The 19,788-nt window shown below is 42.0% G+C and overlaps 1 protein-coding gene across 3 annotated transcripts in view; it reads right to left on the bottom strand.

The window, feature by feature from the left end:
• Positions 1 to 19,788, bottom strand: part of LOC118100340 (microtubule-associated serine/threonine-protein kinase 1) — a 64,450-nt gene that overhangs the window by 20,768 nt on the left and 23,894 nt on the right. For all 3 annotated transcript variants that reach the window (XM_035145316.2, XM_035145307.2, XM_035145325.2), the window contains 7 exons: positions 14,634 to 14,722; positions 11,647 to 11,722; positions 10,961 to 11,033; positions 6,604 to 6,764; positions 5,334 to 5,409; positions 3,731 to 3,940; positions 3,521 to 3,622 (listed from right to left, as the gene is read on the bottom strand). In XM_035145316.2, coding sequence (XP_035001207.1) covers positions 3,521 to 3,622; positions 3,731 to 3,940; positions 5,334 to 5,409; positions 6,604 to 6,764; positions 10,961 to 11,033; positions 11,647 to 11,722; positions 14,634 to 14,722 — 787 coding nt within the window. The remainder of the gene's footprint in view (positions 1 to 3,520; positions 3,623 to 3,730; positions 3,941 to 5,333; positions 5,410 to 6,603; positions 6,765 to 10,960; positions 11,034 to 11,646; positions 11,723 to 14,633; positions 14,723 to 19,788) is intronic.

Here is a 19,788-nt window from a genome sequence, read left to right on the forward strand (position 1 = left end):
CCCTTTTTTCCTGGTCTTTAATAAGCCTAAGGAGAAGCCTCCTTTTATTTATAAAGCCATACGGGGCCTCCCCCTTCATATCTCTGTGGTCTCTTATCACTCACAAAGCGCTGCTGTGATTATCACTCCACTGGACGGCTGCTCTCCACCGGGTATCCAGGATTTACTCAGAACTCAGAGCAGCTTTCTCCTACTTTGCCCAGTCATCATGAAATAACCTCCAGAACTACAGAATCTGCAGCTCAATGATTGTGTCTCCCAAGGGCGATTTTGGAAGCTTTCATAAAATACTGTGCAACTGAAGAGAGCACATGTTATTCCTAAACTGGACATTGTTTCTCTGATATGCTTTATTTTCTATGAATTCAGTAACCTTGAAACAGTGTGCTACCTTGGCCAGGTCTCCCTCAACAAAGAGATTTTACCTTCCTACATAAATAAATAACTAAATATGTGGCACGGTGTTGCAGTGGTTAGCACTGTCACCCCGAAGTTGAGAGTTCGAGTCCCAGTTTCTTTCTCTGTGGAGTTTTCATGTTCTACCTGTGATTGTGTGGGTTTACTTTGAGTCCTATTGACTGTAAATTGCCTGTAGTGTGAATGTTAATGGTTGTTTGTTTCTGTATGACGGCCTTAAGATACTAACAGTGTTAGAGCAGAATCGAAAAAAATCGAAAATGAATGTCAGGGCTTCCGGACACTTGGATGACACCCGCCGAGCAGTATGGAGGTGTTATGATATCTTGTGTTTTTTCAGTTGTATTATTACGTCTGAAGAGTTGGTCACCAGTTACTTCAATGGTATTGGATTCTGCTCTAACACTGTTTACCCCTGAGACTCCTCAAGTGTTTTGTGGACTCAAACACTTCAGCCACCCCTCCATTGGCCTAGTGGTGAGTAGATAATGAGTGAATTTTCATTTCTGGGTGAACAATCCCTTTAAGACCATTATAATTATGATGTGCTGCATGATTATTTGTTCTGTAAATATGATGGTATCGTGAAGTATGTGAGAAATTGCAAGTCAGCTGTCTAAAATATATGTATGTGCGTATACAGTATGTGTTTATGGTGGCACTGAACTGAGTGCAGAACAGTTAAGAGTTGAAGAGGTGAACTTTCTGCAGAATAGGAAGAAACACAACCTCTGGCTCAGTGTTCTGATCACATATGAACAGAGAACGTATCACAGTATATCCCCATATTGATCAGCTTTTTCCCCCCGGCCTACAGCCAGGTATCGAACCACCGGCGTTATCTCCCTGGTTAGCAGAAACAAAGGGATGTGATAACAGCTTACAAAGGATGACTGCTGATGAAGTGATGTTATAATATTGTGTTGCACCACGTAAACGCATCACAGCAATTCCAAAACTGAGGTACAATCACCAAAACTAGACTTTACTTTACAAGCCGCAGGAAATTCATGCCCAAACACCTCTATGGAGCTGTCAGACGAACATAATCAGTGTTAATACAGCTCCCAACTTTAAATTGCTTTCTTGAAAACATCCTTTTTTTCCCCGATGAAAAAATCTTTTGTGGCTGTCCTGTGGGATTCAGTTTCATTCCTGTCGGTGGAATAACATTTTGATTAGAAAGCAGACCCCGGGGCAGCCATGATCATTTCTTTCCTCCCCCACTCCCTCATATCTGCTCTCCTACACCAGACCAGAGTATGGAGATGGAGGCATTAACCTGCCTCTCTGATAGCTCGCTCTGCTCCGGGATAATATTCGAGCAGCTAAACACAGACTGACTGTGACATTTTCACTATATCAGACCACACCACTGACTTGAATGCTAAATGAACTCTACAGGCCTGGACAATATTTTAGCTGTGTGTCTTCTCCTCTCTAACCAAAGGGCTGCAAGGATCTAAAGTCCCCTCAACATCCTGCCTGACCCCATCAACCTCTTCTGACGGTTGCCTTGGCAACAGAAAGATGAGCCACCGGTGCTGGGAGGAGGGACCACGCCAATGACGAACATGGGAGGCCATCAATCAGTGAGCTGATAGCCATGATGGCTAGGCCTCCGGTGTATAAACTCGTTATTACTAAGTAAGTTGTGTTGAGTTATGTTCTGTATGCAGGAACATGCTAAGGACACGGCTCCGGACAATTTGATGTGCTGCTGAGAGGAGTGATGAACATGGAGGTTGAAAGAATATTGTCAAAGTTTTGAATTAAGTTGTAAATAAAACATCCCAGGGCAGTGAAATGCTGCAGCAGAGATGTGCAGCATTTCTGATGATACTGAGCTGCTCCGAATAAACAAAACCATGACCTCTACACTCCATAATACAGAGCATACAGACATCCACAGCTCGTGTTACTGAAGGTGACACTACATTTACTGGAAGCAAGTGCACGAGATTTGTGAATGCAGACGATTAGGGTGAATATGCAAATATACAAGTGCCGAAAGGAGGAGGTGAGGGAGTAGAGTTTCCAGCTCGGTGTTTTCAGCACACCTTCTGGCTTCACACGCTAAACACGTCAGATGATGTTATCAGGTAGTACTGCACTTTGTTTACACTCAGTTCAGTTGCAGACATTCTCTTTGACATAGGATAAAATAAGATGGCATGGCACATCGCAGTAAGCACACTGAAGAATTTTGACATCTGTACGTCCTGCTGTCGTCACCTACGTGGGCTGCGTCTACCTGAGAAGCTGTACATTCAGCAACAAGACTGAAATGTGTGTTTACAGTATGTGTACATCATCCTGTGTACTAGGAACATACATAACATTCTCTGTTACTAATATATTGTATTCTCTACTTATTTTTCACGTCTAAAATACTTCAGGGGACATATCATGATAATGTTATAATGTAAACAATTTCAATTCATTTCATTTTTATTTGTTGATTCTTTCTTTTCTGCAGCTACAGGTTAAGACTTGTCAGCACAGGGTAGATAAGTACTGGGAAGGGCTTGTATTTGGTTGTCAAGATCTCAGACTGAGATTCTAGGCATTTTTAATGTGTGCAGGTAGGTGTTACATTTTGGGAGTTTGTTCCGTAAGTGAGTGCAGTCAGTCTCTCTTATGTTCTTATTCCTAAACTAGAGGATTTTTACCATAAAAGCAAGGACGAGTAAAACTAATTTAGTGTAAATGATTAAATAAGCGTTTTGAAGGGTGCCAACACAGCTTTCTTGCTGTAATATAATTAGCAATGCAAAAAAAACTGCATGCATGCAAAACCTGTGTTTCATCACTACAGACTGAAAGCACAGTAAACAGCCTGCCCTACTTCAACTACTTAAATGCCATTTCAGCATTAATGAGTAGACGCTCCATCTCCCTGTGAAGACAAGAGTCTCTCCCAGCAGATGAAGGAGAACATATTCAGAATATAAAAAGGAAAATAAAACATCTTGTCTCTACATTCAATTAAAGCTCATTTGTCAAATCCATATCAGTGTGTATTGAGAATCTGAGCAATTTCAAAGCCTTTTTTTTTTCACCAAACACAGGCTATGCTTTTAGACAGCGGTGTCAAACTCACCAAACACTCGAGGAGCCGGGCGGGACGAGATATGATGATGAAGAGCTTCTTGACCAGCTCAATGACGAAGGTGAGCTCCGAACTCTCCGAGCGCTCATAAGCCTGATGTGGACAGACACAGAGACACAGACAGGGGTCAGTTTGTGCGATGTAGTGTTGAACAAAAGCAATAGACTTCACTCATCACTCCGCTCCACCTCCGCTACTCACGTCATCCATAAGCTTCTCCAGGTTCTCCTGCAGTTCACAGAAGTAGACACTGGTGATGAGGCCCTCGCGTGATTTGGTCAGGCAGTCTCTGGACAGCTCAGCTATCTGGTGGTGGATAAAGCTGAGGACCCCGTCGGCCAGTGGCAGGACGCTCTCTGGGGAGTAGCTGTGAATGAACTCTGCCAGCCTCTCCTCCATCTGAGCCGTGGCCTGATTGAAGAAAAGAAAGTGGTTAAACAGTCAATTATTGTCACGTTGTCAGGCGGGTGTAGGGAGAGTAATGTAATCACCTGTCAAAGATAATCAATGGTGCTCTGCTAATTTGGAGGAGAATTAGAAAAGGTCTGAATTTGATGATAAATTACTTAAGCTAACACATCAGCAGCTTATAAATTAGATTAAAACACCTGTATCTGTTGTTACCTCCGCCAAGGTGGTTATGTTTTCATCTGCGTTTCTTTGTTTGTTAGCAGGGTGACTCAAAAACTAATAGATGGATTACCCCAAAACTTGATGGGATGATGTGGTAATGGTCAGGAAAGAACCTGTTGGACTTTGGTGGAGGTATGTGCTCTAGCAAGTGATATTCTAGTTTCCAACCTACACTTGGACATAGAAGTATTTGACTCAAACATTAAACATGTCAAACATTAAGTCAGGTCCAATATCTCAGAATAGAATGACACGTTTAAGAGCGTAAGTTCCAGTTTGAGCAAGATATGATCTAATTTAGTTTGTGCTTAAAATCCGGGACAGACAAGTCCGAACTAGGATCTCAAACATGGCCGACCTCCAGGGGTTTTAACATACCTCATTGTCAACAGCTTAACATGAATAGTGCAATAAACAACATATCAGGGGCAGCACTCTGACTGAAAGCTCTCTTTATGTTGAAGGTCAGAGGAGAACGATAAACCTCATTCACAGGAGATAACGGCTCAGTGCAAGAGGTCATCCTCCCTGAAATCTATAATGTGAATGCATATGTGAAGCTCTTGACAAATAATACATCACACAAAGGAAAGTCGCGGCCTTCAACATCCTTCTAGTTGATGACATATACATCATACATCTATGCTTTATATTCTAACAGCCTGCCAAATGTACAGTTGAACAGACATGAGAACATATAATGTGGGGCTTCAAATATTTTCAAGGCCTTTCAGTGATCCCACGATTCACGAAGAACATTTCCAGGAGATCAGAGGGCCGTGAAATCAATTGTTTACCACTGCAATGTGTCCTCCGGGGTTCAGTCCTGGGACCTGTCCCATTTTCCTGGCCATACCAGTGAAATTCAGCTCTATGAAGGTCAAGGTACATTGTACGACGAGAAAGAGGGCTGACCTGGGCTGAGGCGGTGTATTCTCCTCACTCAGTAGCCCCACACCATCCTGATTACAGGCGTTCAGCTTCAAACACATGATCTGGTTTTCACTGTAAAGATCTGCAATTCAATCTTTCACTAGATAACGGCTGGAATATAAAGGAAGTTCAGTGTAGCTAAAAAGCGGGTCACTGTTTGCGTAGTGTTCGTGTGCATATTTGAGGAGCGTGTGAATGCAGAGTTTACACACGGTGTATTTGTTTGTGTGCGGCTGACCTTGGGGAAGCGCTCCTTGTAGACATGGTTCATCATCATTATTTCATTGTCATAGCAGGAAGGAGAGCGCCCCGGGCTGCAGAGAGACAAACACAGAGAGCAGGAGAGTAATCTACGGTGCTGACTGAGAAAATCAAAGGAGAAAAACAGTAAAACAGTGAGGGTAGGGGAGGGGGGGCGGCTGGTGAGACGAAAGAGATGAGATTCTGTATTTGTCACCTGAGTGGAGGATTATTTCACTGCTTCCCATCATGTCCATCGTCTGTGTACATTATGCTAATGGAGCGATCAGAAATTCAAAGTACTTTGTTTCTCTAATGGACTCTTGTCTTTTCTGCATATCATGCCACACTCCTCCATCATAAGCATGAATACATAAGTCACATGTGCTTATACACACACATGCACAGGCATAAGGAAAAATAAATTGATTTGAGACAAGAAAATAGCACAAGTACTTCAATATATTTTACAGCAACTCATCCTATATGATGAATTTCACAGTCACAAACTCTCCCAAACACATCAGTTTGCATGCATCACAGCAGAGGAGATACATTTAACATCACATTACATCCATGACCTTGGCAGAGGTATGCACTCTACTGAGTGCTATTCTAGTTCATTTCTTTTCAGTCTATCCTTATTAAATCGTAGAATTCATTTATCAATAAATGGAAACATTTCATGTTCACTGTGATCAATATTAGAGTTGGAACAGCAATCGGGACAAGGAGCTCAATACACAAACTGAATACTAGTGAGCAGTGACTTGTTGTAGGTAGTTAGGTGTGGGTGCTGAATGCAGAGGCCCGGCGATGATAATAATAGGTGTGGTTGAACAACGTGTACACCAGAGACTCCTGCTAATGAAGAAACTGCTTTACTCTGGTGAGGCTCAAAGCACTGGAGGGTTGGACTGACACTGATACAACAACAGTGGAAAATATCCTAACACTGAAAACATGTACTCAAGTAAAGTACATGTACCTCAAGGTCGAATATTTAGAATTTGTGATTATTTCAATAGACTTATCTACACAGTAGTATATATTAACAATTTAAGGATAAGGTGAGTGGTATTTAATATTTTTCTCCTTGCAAACTAATTTCATAAAATAGTTATAACCAATCACTTTGAAACTTTACAAATATCACTTCCTTTCCTCATCTCAGGGATCAGTCGTAAGTCGGTTCCTTATCACTGAAGACAGGACATAATCTTCATTTGCTATAACAATTTTTTCCCAATAATCTGTCATAGTCTCACCTGAGACTCCGAGAGCGAGGGCGGACGTGAGGCGAGCGGCGCCCCCCGTCGTCGTCCGTGATGCTCTCTGTGCTGCCAAAGTGCTTGGACAGGAAGTGCAACTCGTCCATGGTCGGCTGGAAGGGCAGCTGGTGCAGACGCTCCTGGGACGAGCTGGATGACTGGAGAGAGACACGGGAAAGAGACAAGGTTAAAAAAAAAAGGACTGATCTTTGGTGGATTCTTTTTTCAAAAGTCTCCGTTGCAGCTGCATCATCAAAAGCTGAAAAATGGATGACGAAGAGGAAATCTGAAACAACAAATGAAAACACCTTCATTGATGTGGAGGGAAAGTGGAGAGGAAGAGGAGAGGAGAGCAGAAGAGAGAAGAGAAGAGAAGAGAAGAGAAGAGAAGAGAAGAGAAGAGAAGAGAAGAGAAGAGAAGAGAAGAGAAGAGAAGAGAAGAGATGAGATGTACTTTGAGGTGAGTGGGTGGAAACAACTAAAACAAAGAAGCAGCTAAGTTGAAAGAAGAAGGGAAAGGGAGGTGCAGAAACAAGGAAAACATCCAGAAGGAGGTAGTGTGGGAGGGTAAAAACAGAATAATCTGTACTGAGATGACAGAGGAAGAAGACTGCAGGGAGAGAAGTAAAAGTAAAGTAAAGTAAAAGTTTACTGCCGCCTTAAGTGTCGGCTTCCTTGGGGGCTAACTGCAGCACTATTCCGTCTTGAAAAAAAAGACTTTTCTTCAGCACAGGAAGGAGAAAAAAAACAGCCTGGATCAATCAGAGGCTTAATGAACACATCTCCCAGTGGGACGCCTCGGTTGGCTTTGGCCACACAACGATTTCTGCTATAAAAATCCATTAGAAACTCCATTCAGGTCTTAGCCACATGCAAGCTGCAGGATGCAGCAAGTCCAGTCTCCAGAATCAATTAATACATTCCCTGCAGACAGAGAGAGCTCAGAGATGGAGGAAGATGCCATTGGATAAAATGGCTGTCACAGATGAAAAATGTTTGACGTAGGCCTTGCTCCGGTCTTGCACAGTGTGCGTCTCACTTCACTTAACTGCATGAAGATTATCTTCACTTGCATCTTGGTCACGCCCACTGAAGAGGCGAGGAAAGAGGAAGTGAGGAAACACATTTTTAAAGAAAGGGAATATGAGATGAGACTCTACTGCTTTCCCTTAAAACAAACTGTTTTGAAGAATCCACAATTTCTTAGACCTAGGGTTGGTAATCCTGCAAAAGCTAAAGCAAGAGCAGGCTGCACTGAAAATCTGCAACCGATACATTCCGCCCTCTCCCGTCAGCCCTGTGGTCAAAGCTATGACAAGTAAGTACTTGAAACGTACAGAGCGTTTGTTATAGCTGATTTATGAATAATTCAATTCTGAATTTCTGTTTGTAAATTCATAAAGGCTATGATGACAGTGTCTCATTATTTGTAGAATCATTTGGGGCCTTAACTTCTTTGGCGATTTATATAAACCTTATAGGCTATAGCATATTATAATATGGTTTCTTTCATATTGCACAAGGATTGTCAGAGTCACATTAATGAGTAATCACATTTTTTTACGTGTTTGTTACATCTCCTCTTCCTGACTGTGAAAAGAAACACTTTTTGTGTAAAGTTGCACACTTGTTAATCGTATCTGCAGTTAAGGTAGATCAAATGATTTGAATTAGATGCTGAATTGAAATAAATGATGTAAATAATAAATAATATAACAGCTGAGTTATATTTGTCTCAGTCAAAACCAGGCCAAACCACTGCAGCATCCAAATACCTATTAGATCAACAATAAAGGGAAACTGGAACTGTGAACTCGGATGCAGGGAACTTGGGATCTGAAACATTTCAACCTTCTAACTTCCTCCATATTTGACCATGTCTTACATCTCTAACTACTCCTGCAGCTTTTCTGCATACATTAAGCTCATATCCACCTCTTCATACACAAAAACCTACACGCACAGGCACATACACACATCTTCTGCTTTAATCTGCTCTGCTCAGTATGCAAGGGTCCTGCCGTAACTGATCAAGCGAGTAATGGCCCATGTTAGAACTGAGAGAGCGCTGAGACCTGACGGGACGGAGCAGGGAAGAGGTGGAGAGGAATGTGGTGGAAACTGAGAAACCATCATCAACCTCGTGCAACAGTAAAAAGAGATCAATCAGTTGCCTACAGTACTGTGTGTACTGCTGGGAGACAGTCAATGAAAGAAATGGTGTGTGAAAAGCAGCAGATATGCACAGGAAGGGATTGTGTTCAGGTTGGAGACTGAAATGTACAGGGAGTGGATTATGAGGCAACACCTTGCCTCCATCTGAGCGTCACACACATTAAGGTCCATTTCTCAAATGGACTATTTACCAAATGGACCTTGGCGGGGTTCCTTCCCCTTTGAGTCGTCTCCCACGCTGCAAACATCTTTCTCCCAGACAAAAGTGAACATGATTGTTGTCTCTGTTTGCTTCTTAACACGTTTCACTTCCACCTACACTTGTGTTTATTTGTCTCTGTTGCCCTTCTTTACCATCAATCTCTACTTCTTCAAGAGTGATGGATGGAGAAATAGTTCCTGGAACTCTGGTTTGCGACTGCAATGCAGAAATACTGGTTGAAATGGTTACATTTCATTTCAATTATCACTGACCCACTTTTTTCTCCCAGAAAAGTCAAGTCAACACCAGCGATCATATCTTAGCAACGGAATAGTTGCACCATTTTTAGGTATGGTTTACATGTGATGCATGTTAAACAACCTCAGAAGTCAGTCACAGAACACAGAGGTGTGTGCGGGTGTGTGTGCTTGTGTATTCATGGCGTTTAGCTGCTAGTGTAGCGTGTAATCATTTCAAGCGTAACAAAAGTAGGAGATTCAACCTCAGAACATGAATTTACATGCAGCAGAGCACACGCTGATTTTATGCATGAAAATAGATGCAAATAAATTCTTTGGGTGAAATCCATATTCATGAAAAGTATACATAGCCCACCTCGTCAAATTAGCGATGGAAGAACAATCACACACAGTTTTGTGTGTCGAGCTCTTGACTTATGGAGCCAAATTAGGAAAAGATGAATAAGCAGATCCCTCACTTTATTGTCTTTTTTTTTTCTCTGATGAAACTAGGAAGAAAATAAGAAATGACTTTTCACTTCTTGATGGAAACTTGAAGGAGTTTGTCCATAAAAACATTTTAATTATCACCAGAAGTTTCACATTTCAACTCAGGGGACTTCTTAGGCACTGCTGCTGCTAGGCCGTGGTGTGGCGTTTGATCGCCACACGGTTTGTGTTACAAGGACACACTTAGTCAGCTCTATGCTACAGTAGGGAGAGGGTAAGGTGCAGTGGCTGCTGCAGTAACAATACACGATGGGTGCAGGAAAGTTGCGGCTGTACTGTTGGTCACATCTTAAAAAGAGAGAGAACACAAAGCTCTTCTGATGCAGGCTCTTAATGCGTGACATGACATTGGGAAATGTTTTCATCCCACGATGTTCCAAATACAGCAGATCAGAATCGGCTATATTGGCCAAGTATGTGTTACTTAAATTATAGTGGTGGATGGTCCGCATAGTACAGTACAATAGCATGTGAAAAGAAAGTAGAGGAGTACGCAGCATATTGAAAACACTGACCAACACACCAAGTATTCAGCACGAGAGTATGTACACACATCAAGTAGTACAAGTTACAAGTTACAAGCACAGGAATCGAACCATCCACCTCGCACTGAGTGGCCAACCCACTCTACCACGTAAGCTACAGCCAGTGTGGATGTGAGAGGCTTTTCTTGGCTGTGAATGGAGAATGAACTGTACTTATACAGCTCTGTACAACCTAAGTGAGACAAAGCGTTTTACAATTTGCCTCTCATTCACCCATTAACACACGATTACAAAGCAATGGAGCTGCAGCTGCCAATTCAAGCCACAGACCGATCATCCAGATCTATGATGCATCAGGATAAACATCAAGGTCAATGGTTTCACACTGTTTCTGCTCAAATAAAAAATAAAAAATCAGCTTTGCAAATGTTTTATGAGGAAAGAAATACACTCAGGAAAATTCAATAAAGTACTGGACTGGTTATGGGACATGACTGATCCACATTCATTACAGTTAAACTCAGTGGATCAGCGATCAGTCACAGTCATTTAGTCACAGTGGGTTGTTGTTTTTAGTGCCACGGCAATCACTGGCCTGACGTTAGCTTGCAGTGAGTATATCAAATTGATTTTATACAATATTCTAAGAAAATAAACAATTATTCCAATGCCTTTCACACAGTGTGGTAAAGAAATATTAAAGTGTAACTTCTTTATCTTGATCATCTTCCCCTTAAACTCACCGTTGAACTGGGCGTATTGGTTCCATATCCTGACGAGGGCAGAGACGCCAAGGACCATCTACGACCATCAGCCCTGAGAGGAGAAGTGCAGGAAAAGAAAGGAGAACATACGTTGGAACAACTCCACCATAGTTTAGTATCGTTGCTTGCATGTTTTTCTTTCTTCCAAGCAACACAATTGTCAGTTTAACTACAGCCATTTCACCACCTTCCTCTCCTTTCAATTTATCCTATAACACATTTGCTCATTTTCTTCCTCAGGCCTTCCTCCAGATGTCCCCAGGTTTGACACTTCCTCTGAGTGAGCGATGAGGGACACGCGTCTGGGCCAAATCCTGGCACCTCGCTTCCATCATGTCACTCTGCTGTCACGCCTCTGTCACACACACACACACACGGCGGGAGCAGCCTACATGACAAAGATAGAGCAGCGGCATGCAGCTTCACGGTGCGTGTGTGCGTGTGTGTGTGTGTGTGTGTGTGTGTGTGTGTGTGTGTGTGTGTGTGTGTGTGTGTGTGTGTGTGTGTGTGTGTGTGTGTGTGTGAGAGACTGCAGGCTGTTGTGTTCCCTGAAGAGTTCAACTGTGCCAGTGTGTGTACGTGTAAAAATAAGCCTAATCTACTTAGCGCTGTTCTCATAACGTTGCATGTGTGACTTGTCGTGTGAATGAAGGAGGGATGTCAACCTTCGAGAAGAGGCGAAGGAAAAGTGGGCGGGTCCGCTTGGAGAGAAGTTGCGCGGGCTGTCCAACGGACTGCTTCCTGTCGGCAAAACAGAGAACATACAGTGTGGACTATTTCATTTTGGCTTTTAGGTGATTACACACTGATAATAACTGTATAACTGTTTTAATTTGTAATTAAAAACTCTGTATATTCATCATGAATCCTACTTAAAATAATAATCTTGTCCTAGATCCTGTCCTACAGTGTTAAATGATTAAAGATTAAGTTAAAGAGCAATGATGCTCCCCCTATGATCTAATAAGCGGTAGAGATAATGGATGGATGGAGTTAAAGAGCAACTTAACACCAGCTGAGAATCCTGTTCCTGTCGTGGTGATTTGTTTGTTTTGTAGCACCACAGGCTCGCTTGTCTTAGACTGTGCTGAGGCCTCAGATGAATCTGTTTTCCTTAGAGCTCTTTGTGCACTCAGAAATCTTCCCATTGCTTTCTATGATGGTCAGTATTTCTTACGGCTGTGCATCTTGAACACTCATATGCTTGCTTTACTACGGCAACTGTAAAATCTCATATCATCAGCTGTGGTATAACTGCATTTATACGTTTTTAGTATAATGTGTGTGATTAAACGTACACTACTATCCTGTTTTTAGCCATTCAGGTTATATGCTGCCAGGTATAAAATACAAATACAAATATTTGGATAGGACCCAGTTTTGAGAACCCTAGATGTGCTAGAAAGATTTTTCTTGGATTGGTGCAGAACAGATTGGTGAGAATCCAAACACTCCTGCAAAACCCTGGATACTGAATAATGTAAACATGGACATGAATAACCAGGTTTTTCCTGTTCCATGGAAACACGACATTCTAAAAAATGATCAAAACCAGGATACAGATGAAAACATAGACAGGGATTCTGATGTCTGTTGCTTGTATTTTTCCATTTTGACGTGTCTGACACAGATAGAACAGGTGTTGCATAATTTTATAATCGAGCGAAACATAACTTAATATTGACATTGACTGTTAAGGGCCATATCTCACATCGACACACAAGTGTGTTTGCTCGTTTCAGACCAAAGCAGTTGCCATTTTCCTGTCCAGTGAACACATTGTTTGCATTGTAAATAAACCTGTGGCCACCTGAGCGCCCATGGACACGTCTGTCTGAAAATTAGGTGTGGTCGGGTGCACCGTGTTGTTATCTTGTGTCTTTTGACCAACAAAAGTCAGGAGTCACTGGTGCAGTATTTCACACAGTAATGCTTGTACTCCGTGTGCTTGGATCGTTGAAATCGAGGACCGAAAAATTTAATTTAAAATAAATAAACAACTAAATAAATAAAATATTGGACTACAGATCTAGTGGCACTACAGAGTGTTATGGTACAACAGTGTATTGGGGCCATTGTGAGGGAATACAAATTCAGTAGAGAATTTGAGAATAAGGTCATAATATTACAAGAATAAAGTTGTGTATGGCTACATGTTTTTTTAGAGAGGGAACCAGAAGATCAGCCGGTCACAGCATTAAAATGAGGAATGTGGAGCATCTTGTTAAGTTATACTTTAGTATATGTTTCACAAATAACAAAATAATTTATGTGTTGTCACATCAGCACCACATTATCATAAGTATCTGAGGACTTTGAAAAGATCGTTCGAGAAAATGAGTCTATTACGAAGAAGGAATCACAGACTTGGAGGAAATTGCCTCTTTTTTTGGAGGAGGAAATGTTCGGTAGCGGTCGACTGTGAGGTCATCGTTACATCTGTGTGATAATTAAAGGGGTTTTGTAGTTTCTCAGGAAACAATGAGATTGGTTCAAGAAATTGGATCCAGACGGAGAGGAGCTCCAGACAGCACTGATTCCCCTTGCTGCTATTTTTTTTAAACCTTAATTCTGGTAATATTAAGACTTACATCTCAATTACAACCTAATTCTCATAATATTATGACCTTATCCTTGAGTAATTTATTTTCTTTTGGCCCTAATACCCACTGAGGAACTGTGGGAATCACTGCATTAATGGTTTGAATTCTCACCTTGCTGCAGCGAAGTGACATTGTACTAACATGCAAGGTGAGAATGAGAATCATCGTAGGAGATAATTAGATGGAGTCAGTTTGCTCTTTAAGGCTCAATGTTTTCTTGTCGAGTATTTTCAACAATTAAAAATACAAGATTTCCTGAATAGACGACAGTTCAATCTACTTTGACCTAGATTTTATTTTCTGAAAGCTGTTGTGTTTCCACTGTCACCTGTCGTAAAAAGCTCGGTCCAGACAGCACCCCATGGGGGGGGGGTGGTTCAAAGATCAAAACACTCAACATATTCAGATACATAAAATATTAATCCTTTTGTCGGTAAAGACAATCTTCTAACAATATTATAACTCTTTAACATACTCACCACTGAGTATTTAATACATTTATACAGGCACGAGAAATCCATACCCCCCTTCCCCAAGTCACTCAATGTATAGGGGTTTAAAGTTGCCTGGAATATCAAACCACACCATTACACACAGCTGTTTGCAGGATGCATAGCGATGAGGTAATATATCCTAATTCTCATTCTGATCTCATCCATCTTGTCTGTACGGGTGATTTTTTTAGCTTAGCCTTTAGCCTTTTAGCATAGCACGTAGCCTGGCTCGCTCCTCCTGCTTCTGTTTCCTCTCCCTCTGCCTAAACATAGGATTTTCCAGCCTGACTTCCATAAATCGTTGCTCTGACCTCGCGGGTAATCCATCCCCGAAAACACAGACATTGAGGATGGTTTATACAAAAAGTCTCCCAATTTTCTCCCTGATTGTCTGATTTGCTGCTGTAGGTCATAAAGAGGCAGGATTATGAAAATAAGACCGTTTCATAACCATTAAAAAACTCCTTGTAGGGGCTTTAAGTAAGCATATAGAAGGTCCCTATAATACTGCTTGGTCTGTTATTGTGTGATGCGTTAACTCTTTGATATACTGACCGATGTGTCCAGGCAGCGGCGAGTGCGGCCGTGGCAGGGTGGGGGACGTACTGGTGAGGATGAGGCTTTTCCGGTTATTGGCTCTGCAACTACAAAAACACACGGGAGAACAAAGAAGGAGCACGTCAATATTTGTCTTAATTATACCTTAGACTCCATCGACACCAGTCAGATGAAAGCTGGTACAAACACCCCCCCGATCACCTCCAGGTTAATGAATATACTGTGTCCGTGTTTGGCCTTGAGCACACTTGTCACCCTGAGTAAATGTAAAGCCTGAAATACAATAATGCACACGTGGCTGCGAGTGTGTGTATGCTTTTGTATGTTGAGTACAGCATGTGCTTGCTCGTGTGTCAGGCTGTGATGTAAGATTTTATTGACGTCTTCCCACTCACAGGGGGGAGAGCGACAAAGCAACAAAGATTTTTAATTTCCTCCAAGTCCAGCCCCACGCCGGTAGCTGCCATGAAATTTAACAGCAGGACGGAGAGATGGAGAGAGAGAGAGATGGAGAGGAGGAAAAGGAGAAGGGAGGACAGGACAGGTACACACCGTAATGAGGATGTGGAATTATTGAACCATAAATGCTTCACTCGCTGTCCATGCTGCCACCACTTGATGTTTCAATGGGCAGCTTGAAGGAACACACGCACGCACGCACGCACGCACGCACGGACGCACGACGCACACACACACACACACACACACACACACACACACACACACACACACACACACACACACACACACACACACACACACACACAACATACACAGACTACACAGACTAAACAGACACACACATAGTTGTGTTTCTGTGACTTTAGAGGGTGTTACATTAACTTACATTGATTTCCTGGAGATTTACTACTAACCTTAACCATAGTTAGTACTTGCCTAACCCTAAGCCTAAACATAACCTTAACCTTGATATAAACCTAACCTAAACCTTCCCTTAAAACATGTCTTCATTTTAAATTGAAATGATTTGTGTTATAGGTGTTAAAGTGTGACCGGGTAAACAGATTTAGGTCCCTGCAACATGAGTGATACCTGGACAGCACACACACACAGATGCATGAGGGTTCTTGTCTTGCGTAACAGCGAAAGTAAAGTGGGAAGTGGATTTTTCAGGTGTTATTTTCATGTGTGGATGGGCTTTCGCTCGCAAGCCTTTTGCGTCGTCGGGGGACTTCACTCGAGTGCCTGTCAGAGCAGATTTTGCAGAGTCACATCTGACAAGACAAAACAAGTTTGCCCCCCCGTTGCATCAGCCGGCACGCTGTTCCACATCTGTGCAGGAAGTGCAGTCAAAAAAATTGGATCACACACGCACATGAAAATAAAAGCGCGAAGTCACGCAACACACATCGGTTATCTGATGCATCTCAAATAACACCTCGATCTATAATCTATGTCCCCATCTCGCAGTCCTCCCACATTCTGCCTCATCTCTTCCTCGTTTTTTTGATGTGAGTCTTCGCCAGTTGTTTCTAACACTCGGAGACATCAAACCCTTGGCAGGGATTTCACTGGTGGCAGTGCGCCTCTGTGGGCGCCAGCTGAGCGAGAGCTTCTCTCAACCTTGCAGAACAGAGGAGGAGCGTATTGAAATATTTAAAGGAAATGCATTAGGTTTGGACTGAGGGCTGGAAGTGGCTGAACGCCATCCTTCACTACCACTCTTAGAAGATGGTGAACAGAGATGGGGGGAGGGATGAAAAAAAGAACATGACGAAAAAGTAAAGAGACTTGCGTGCATACGGCATGTTCCTCTGATATCTTTCACGTGTCACACTCTTCTCTTATACTATATATGCTCTTGAATCTGCCTGAAATCATCTTCTATTTCTCTCCCTCCTTGAACCTGTGCTCTCTCAAATCCACATTTCCGTCCCTGCTCTTTCTTAATCAAAAGCTGAATCACTCGAGCACATGCTAGTCAAGCATCTCTTCACAACATGTTATGAGCTTTTGATTTATGATTCATTGCATCTACCACAGCTCTACTCAGCCGGCAAATTGTCAAATGGCGGTGATTCACTGGCAAGTATAAAGTGTCTAATGTTGCACACCACATATTACAAAGACAGGGATTTGATTTCATCTACCTTGTTTCTCTGAATTTCACCCGACGATTACCCTCAGTCTCGATAAATCTCCTCAACATCTTTTAAATCACTCTCCCTCTGATTCACCTTCATTTCTTCACTTTCTCCTCACATCCTGCTCTAATCTCATTCTGCTTGCTCCTTCTTCTAAATTAAGTCTCTGAATGATGAATTATTGAAGCGTGTGAAGTCAAGAAAACTAATTCTTACCCTCTAACTCCAGATTCGAGGGTTAGAGAGTCAGCAAAACTATTAAAGACTGTAACAGAATAAAAACACAGCGGGGCAAAGCAATCTAATCTTCCCATGAAGCCCGGAGACTCTCGTCGCCCCCTGCTTTATAACATTGTTATCTTAAATGAATACTTCTAAAGGGCATCTTGCAAAAGCATTAGTGTAAAAAAAAGGTTGAATAGGAGTGCAGCTCTTTCTTCTACTCTCCAGAAACCAGTCACATATTTATCACCAGTAAAGGTCAGATAAAGAGTTCTGATGCTTGTGACGTTGAGGAGCAGAGACAGTGGACGCAACTTTCATCCGTGGATCGTCTAACAGAGTTTCTCCAGACTTGGTGGGAATATAACTTAAGCAGCCAAAACATGGTCTGAAAAACACATTTTCCAAGAAATCACTGCAAATAATAGTGGAAATCTATGTTTTCATCCCTGTCTGCTTGATTACACAAAAACAACCAAACAGATTTGCATGAATCTTGGTGGAAAGTTGGTATGGGTCAAGATAGAGCCAATTAAATATAGGTGAGATATCTGAGTGTGTGAAAATTGATGCAGCTTGATTGAATTTACGGGGACTATAGGGCCTTGGAGGAGGTATGCACTCTATTCTGTATTATACTCACATTATGACAACATTACATAGGCTACATACTGAATATGAAAATCCGTCATACTTTTAACCTTTCATTTCTTTACTCTAAGTTACCTGTCATTACAAAACTACAAAATTTGAACTCTCTTAGGGTTTATATCCCTCGCTTCATTCTTTCACTGAGCAGAAAGATGTGGCAGCATATTAAAGAAGGAGTTCATGTTAACCTGTCAGGCCCGTTCATGTTTCTTGTCCTGCCCTGAAATCGTGGTCACATAATTAGCAGTCAGTGAAGGTTACAGGACGGCAGCTAGAGGTGGCTGTAAGTGCTTAAGACTAACACGCTTGAAAAAAAGGAAAGGAGATAAGAGGTGGGAATGTGCTGCTGGTGGAGGGCAGAAAAAGTGTGTGTGTGCGTGTGTGTCTGCGTGTGTGTGTGTGCATAAATGTGACATTAAATCACTCTGTCACGGTTATGACCATGCAGCCTGGACTCGTCCCCCAATCTCGTTCAGAGGCTGTATGTGTGCGTGCATGTGTGTGCGACAGAAAAAAGTTAGTATGCTGCACGTTGCCATCTTTGAATCATAAATCTAAAGCTGTCTCGTTTCGTGGTCAAACACAAACACACTGTCAGTTTTCCACCTCCTCCGCTGTTTTCAGGCAGATGGTTGATGTTTGGATTTCTCCCGTCACGCGCTCGTGCATAAATGAATTTTAAACAGAAAGCGGAAGCTTTACTTAAAAACGAGGCACTTTCCTTTAAAATATTCAGACTCTTTCTGATCGAATGGGGTTAATCAAGAACAAATTCTCTCTTTTCATAATGAATTGACCAAGAGGAGGGAGGGAAGATGAAGAGTCATGGGAGAGGGGGGTGTGTGTGAACGTTTCCATAGCAACGCATTTAGAGTCACATGCAAAAGAAGGTGTACACAACGAGAAACACACAACTTGTGTGAAATAAATTAAATAATGACGTTGAGCATCAGCTGGAATCAGCTCTGACCATAAATGAGTAGAAACCAAAAAAAAAAAAATTCTCACCCTGCAGTGAAAACGAATGGTGTGAGTCAGAGTTTGTTGATAGAGCTGTTTGTGTTCTTATGTATGAATGCTGGATTTATAATCCATCATAATCCACTGTGTAATCCATCATACAGGCTCAATCTGTGTGTGACAGAGGAGTAGTGGTGAGGTGCGCGTGCTGTCAGTCAGACGGAGTATGATGCATCGAGGTCAGTGGTGCATGCTGCTATTGTGTGGGCCTCTGTTGATGGACACCAGAGCTGAGGAGAAAGCTGTGAGTGAGAAGAGCAGAGAGAGAATGTATCTCTCATGGTGTTGGGCTGAATCTGTCACAAGCTGCAAAAGCAAATCAGTGGTTTTGTGTTGTTTGTTCTGCAGGATGCAGGTGGTTTTGCATCCATGTGGTCACAAAAAACGCCCCCACAACAAAACAGGGAAGGAGAAAGAGGGAAAGAAGAGAGAGGGAGCATTACTGGCGATTTAAGCACAACTAATGGTTTTATGTTGTGGCAACTCCAAGACCTTTAGGGTTAGGAACAATTGTGGGAAAATAGAAAAAACTGACTTGAAAACATGATGAAGAAGAAACAAAGCCACAGATAACTAGAAGGATACTCAGTAGAGTAAATACTTCCACCAAGGCCCAACAGCCCCCTGATGGAACCATATTTATATTCACTAGATCCATTATTTGGATCTGCAAGAAATGCATAAAAATCCATGAAATATTCTCTGAGAAATCAACAAAAATGTTGATATCTTGCAAAGATCTGCCCCCTGATCCAGAACCACATCAAAATTGAATGGGTTCCTTCTCTGTTTCATGGTAATGTGTCCAGTAGTTTTTGCATAATCCTATTAACAAACATAGACAAATGCATGGTGGGACTAATTATCATGTTTATGGAGCATTTCAGCATCGTTTAGCTCATTGCTTAATTTTCCCACCAACAACTTAACTGCACTGTTTCCCTCTCACCGCTCTCATTGATTATTTCCAGTTGCAAGAGGCAGCTGCTCTCAGCAAAAAGATCAAGATGAACCCACTGTACACTTCCTGCTAAGCACCAAACAGCAGAGTGACAAGGTTAGAAACTCGCTAGTGAACATATCAGAATATTTAGCAGCTGAAGAGACAAATTTTCAGCATTCACCGGAAACACAACCTCAAAACAGTCATGTTT

This window comes from Hippoglossus stenolepis, chromosome 2, assembly GCF_022539355.2.
Source record: "Hippoglossus stenolepis isolate QCI-W04-F060 chromosome 2, HSTE1.2, whole genome shotgun sequence".
NCBI classification, from domain to species: Eukaryota; Metazoa; Chordata; class Actinopteri; order Pleuronectiformes; family Pleuronectidae; genus Hippoglossus; species Hippoglossus stenolepis.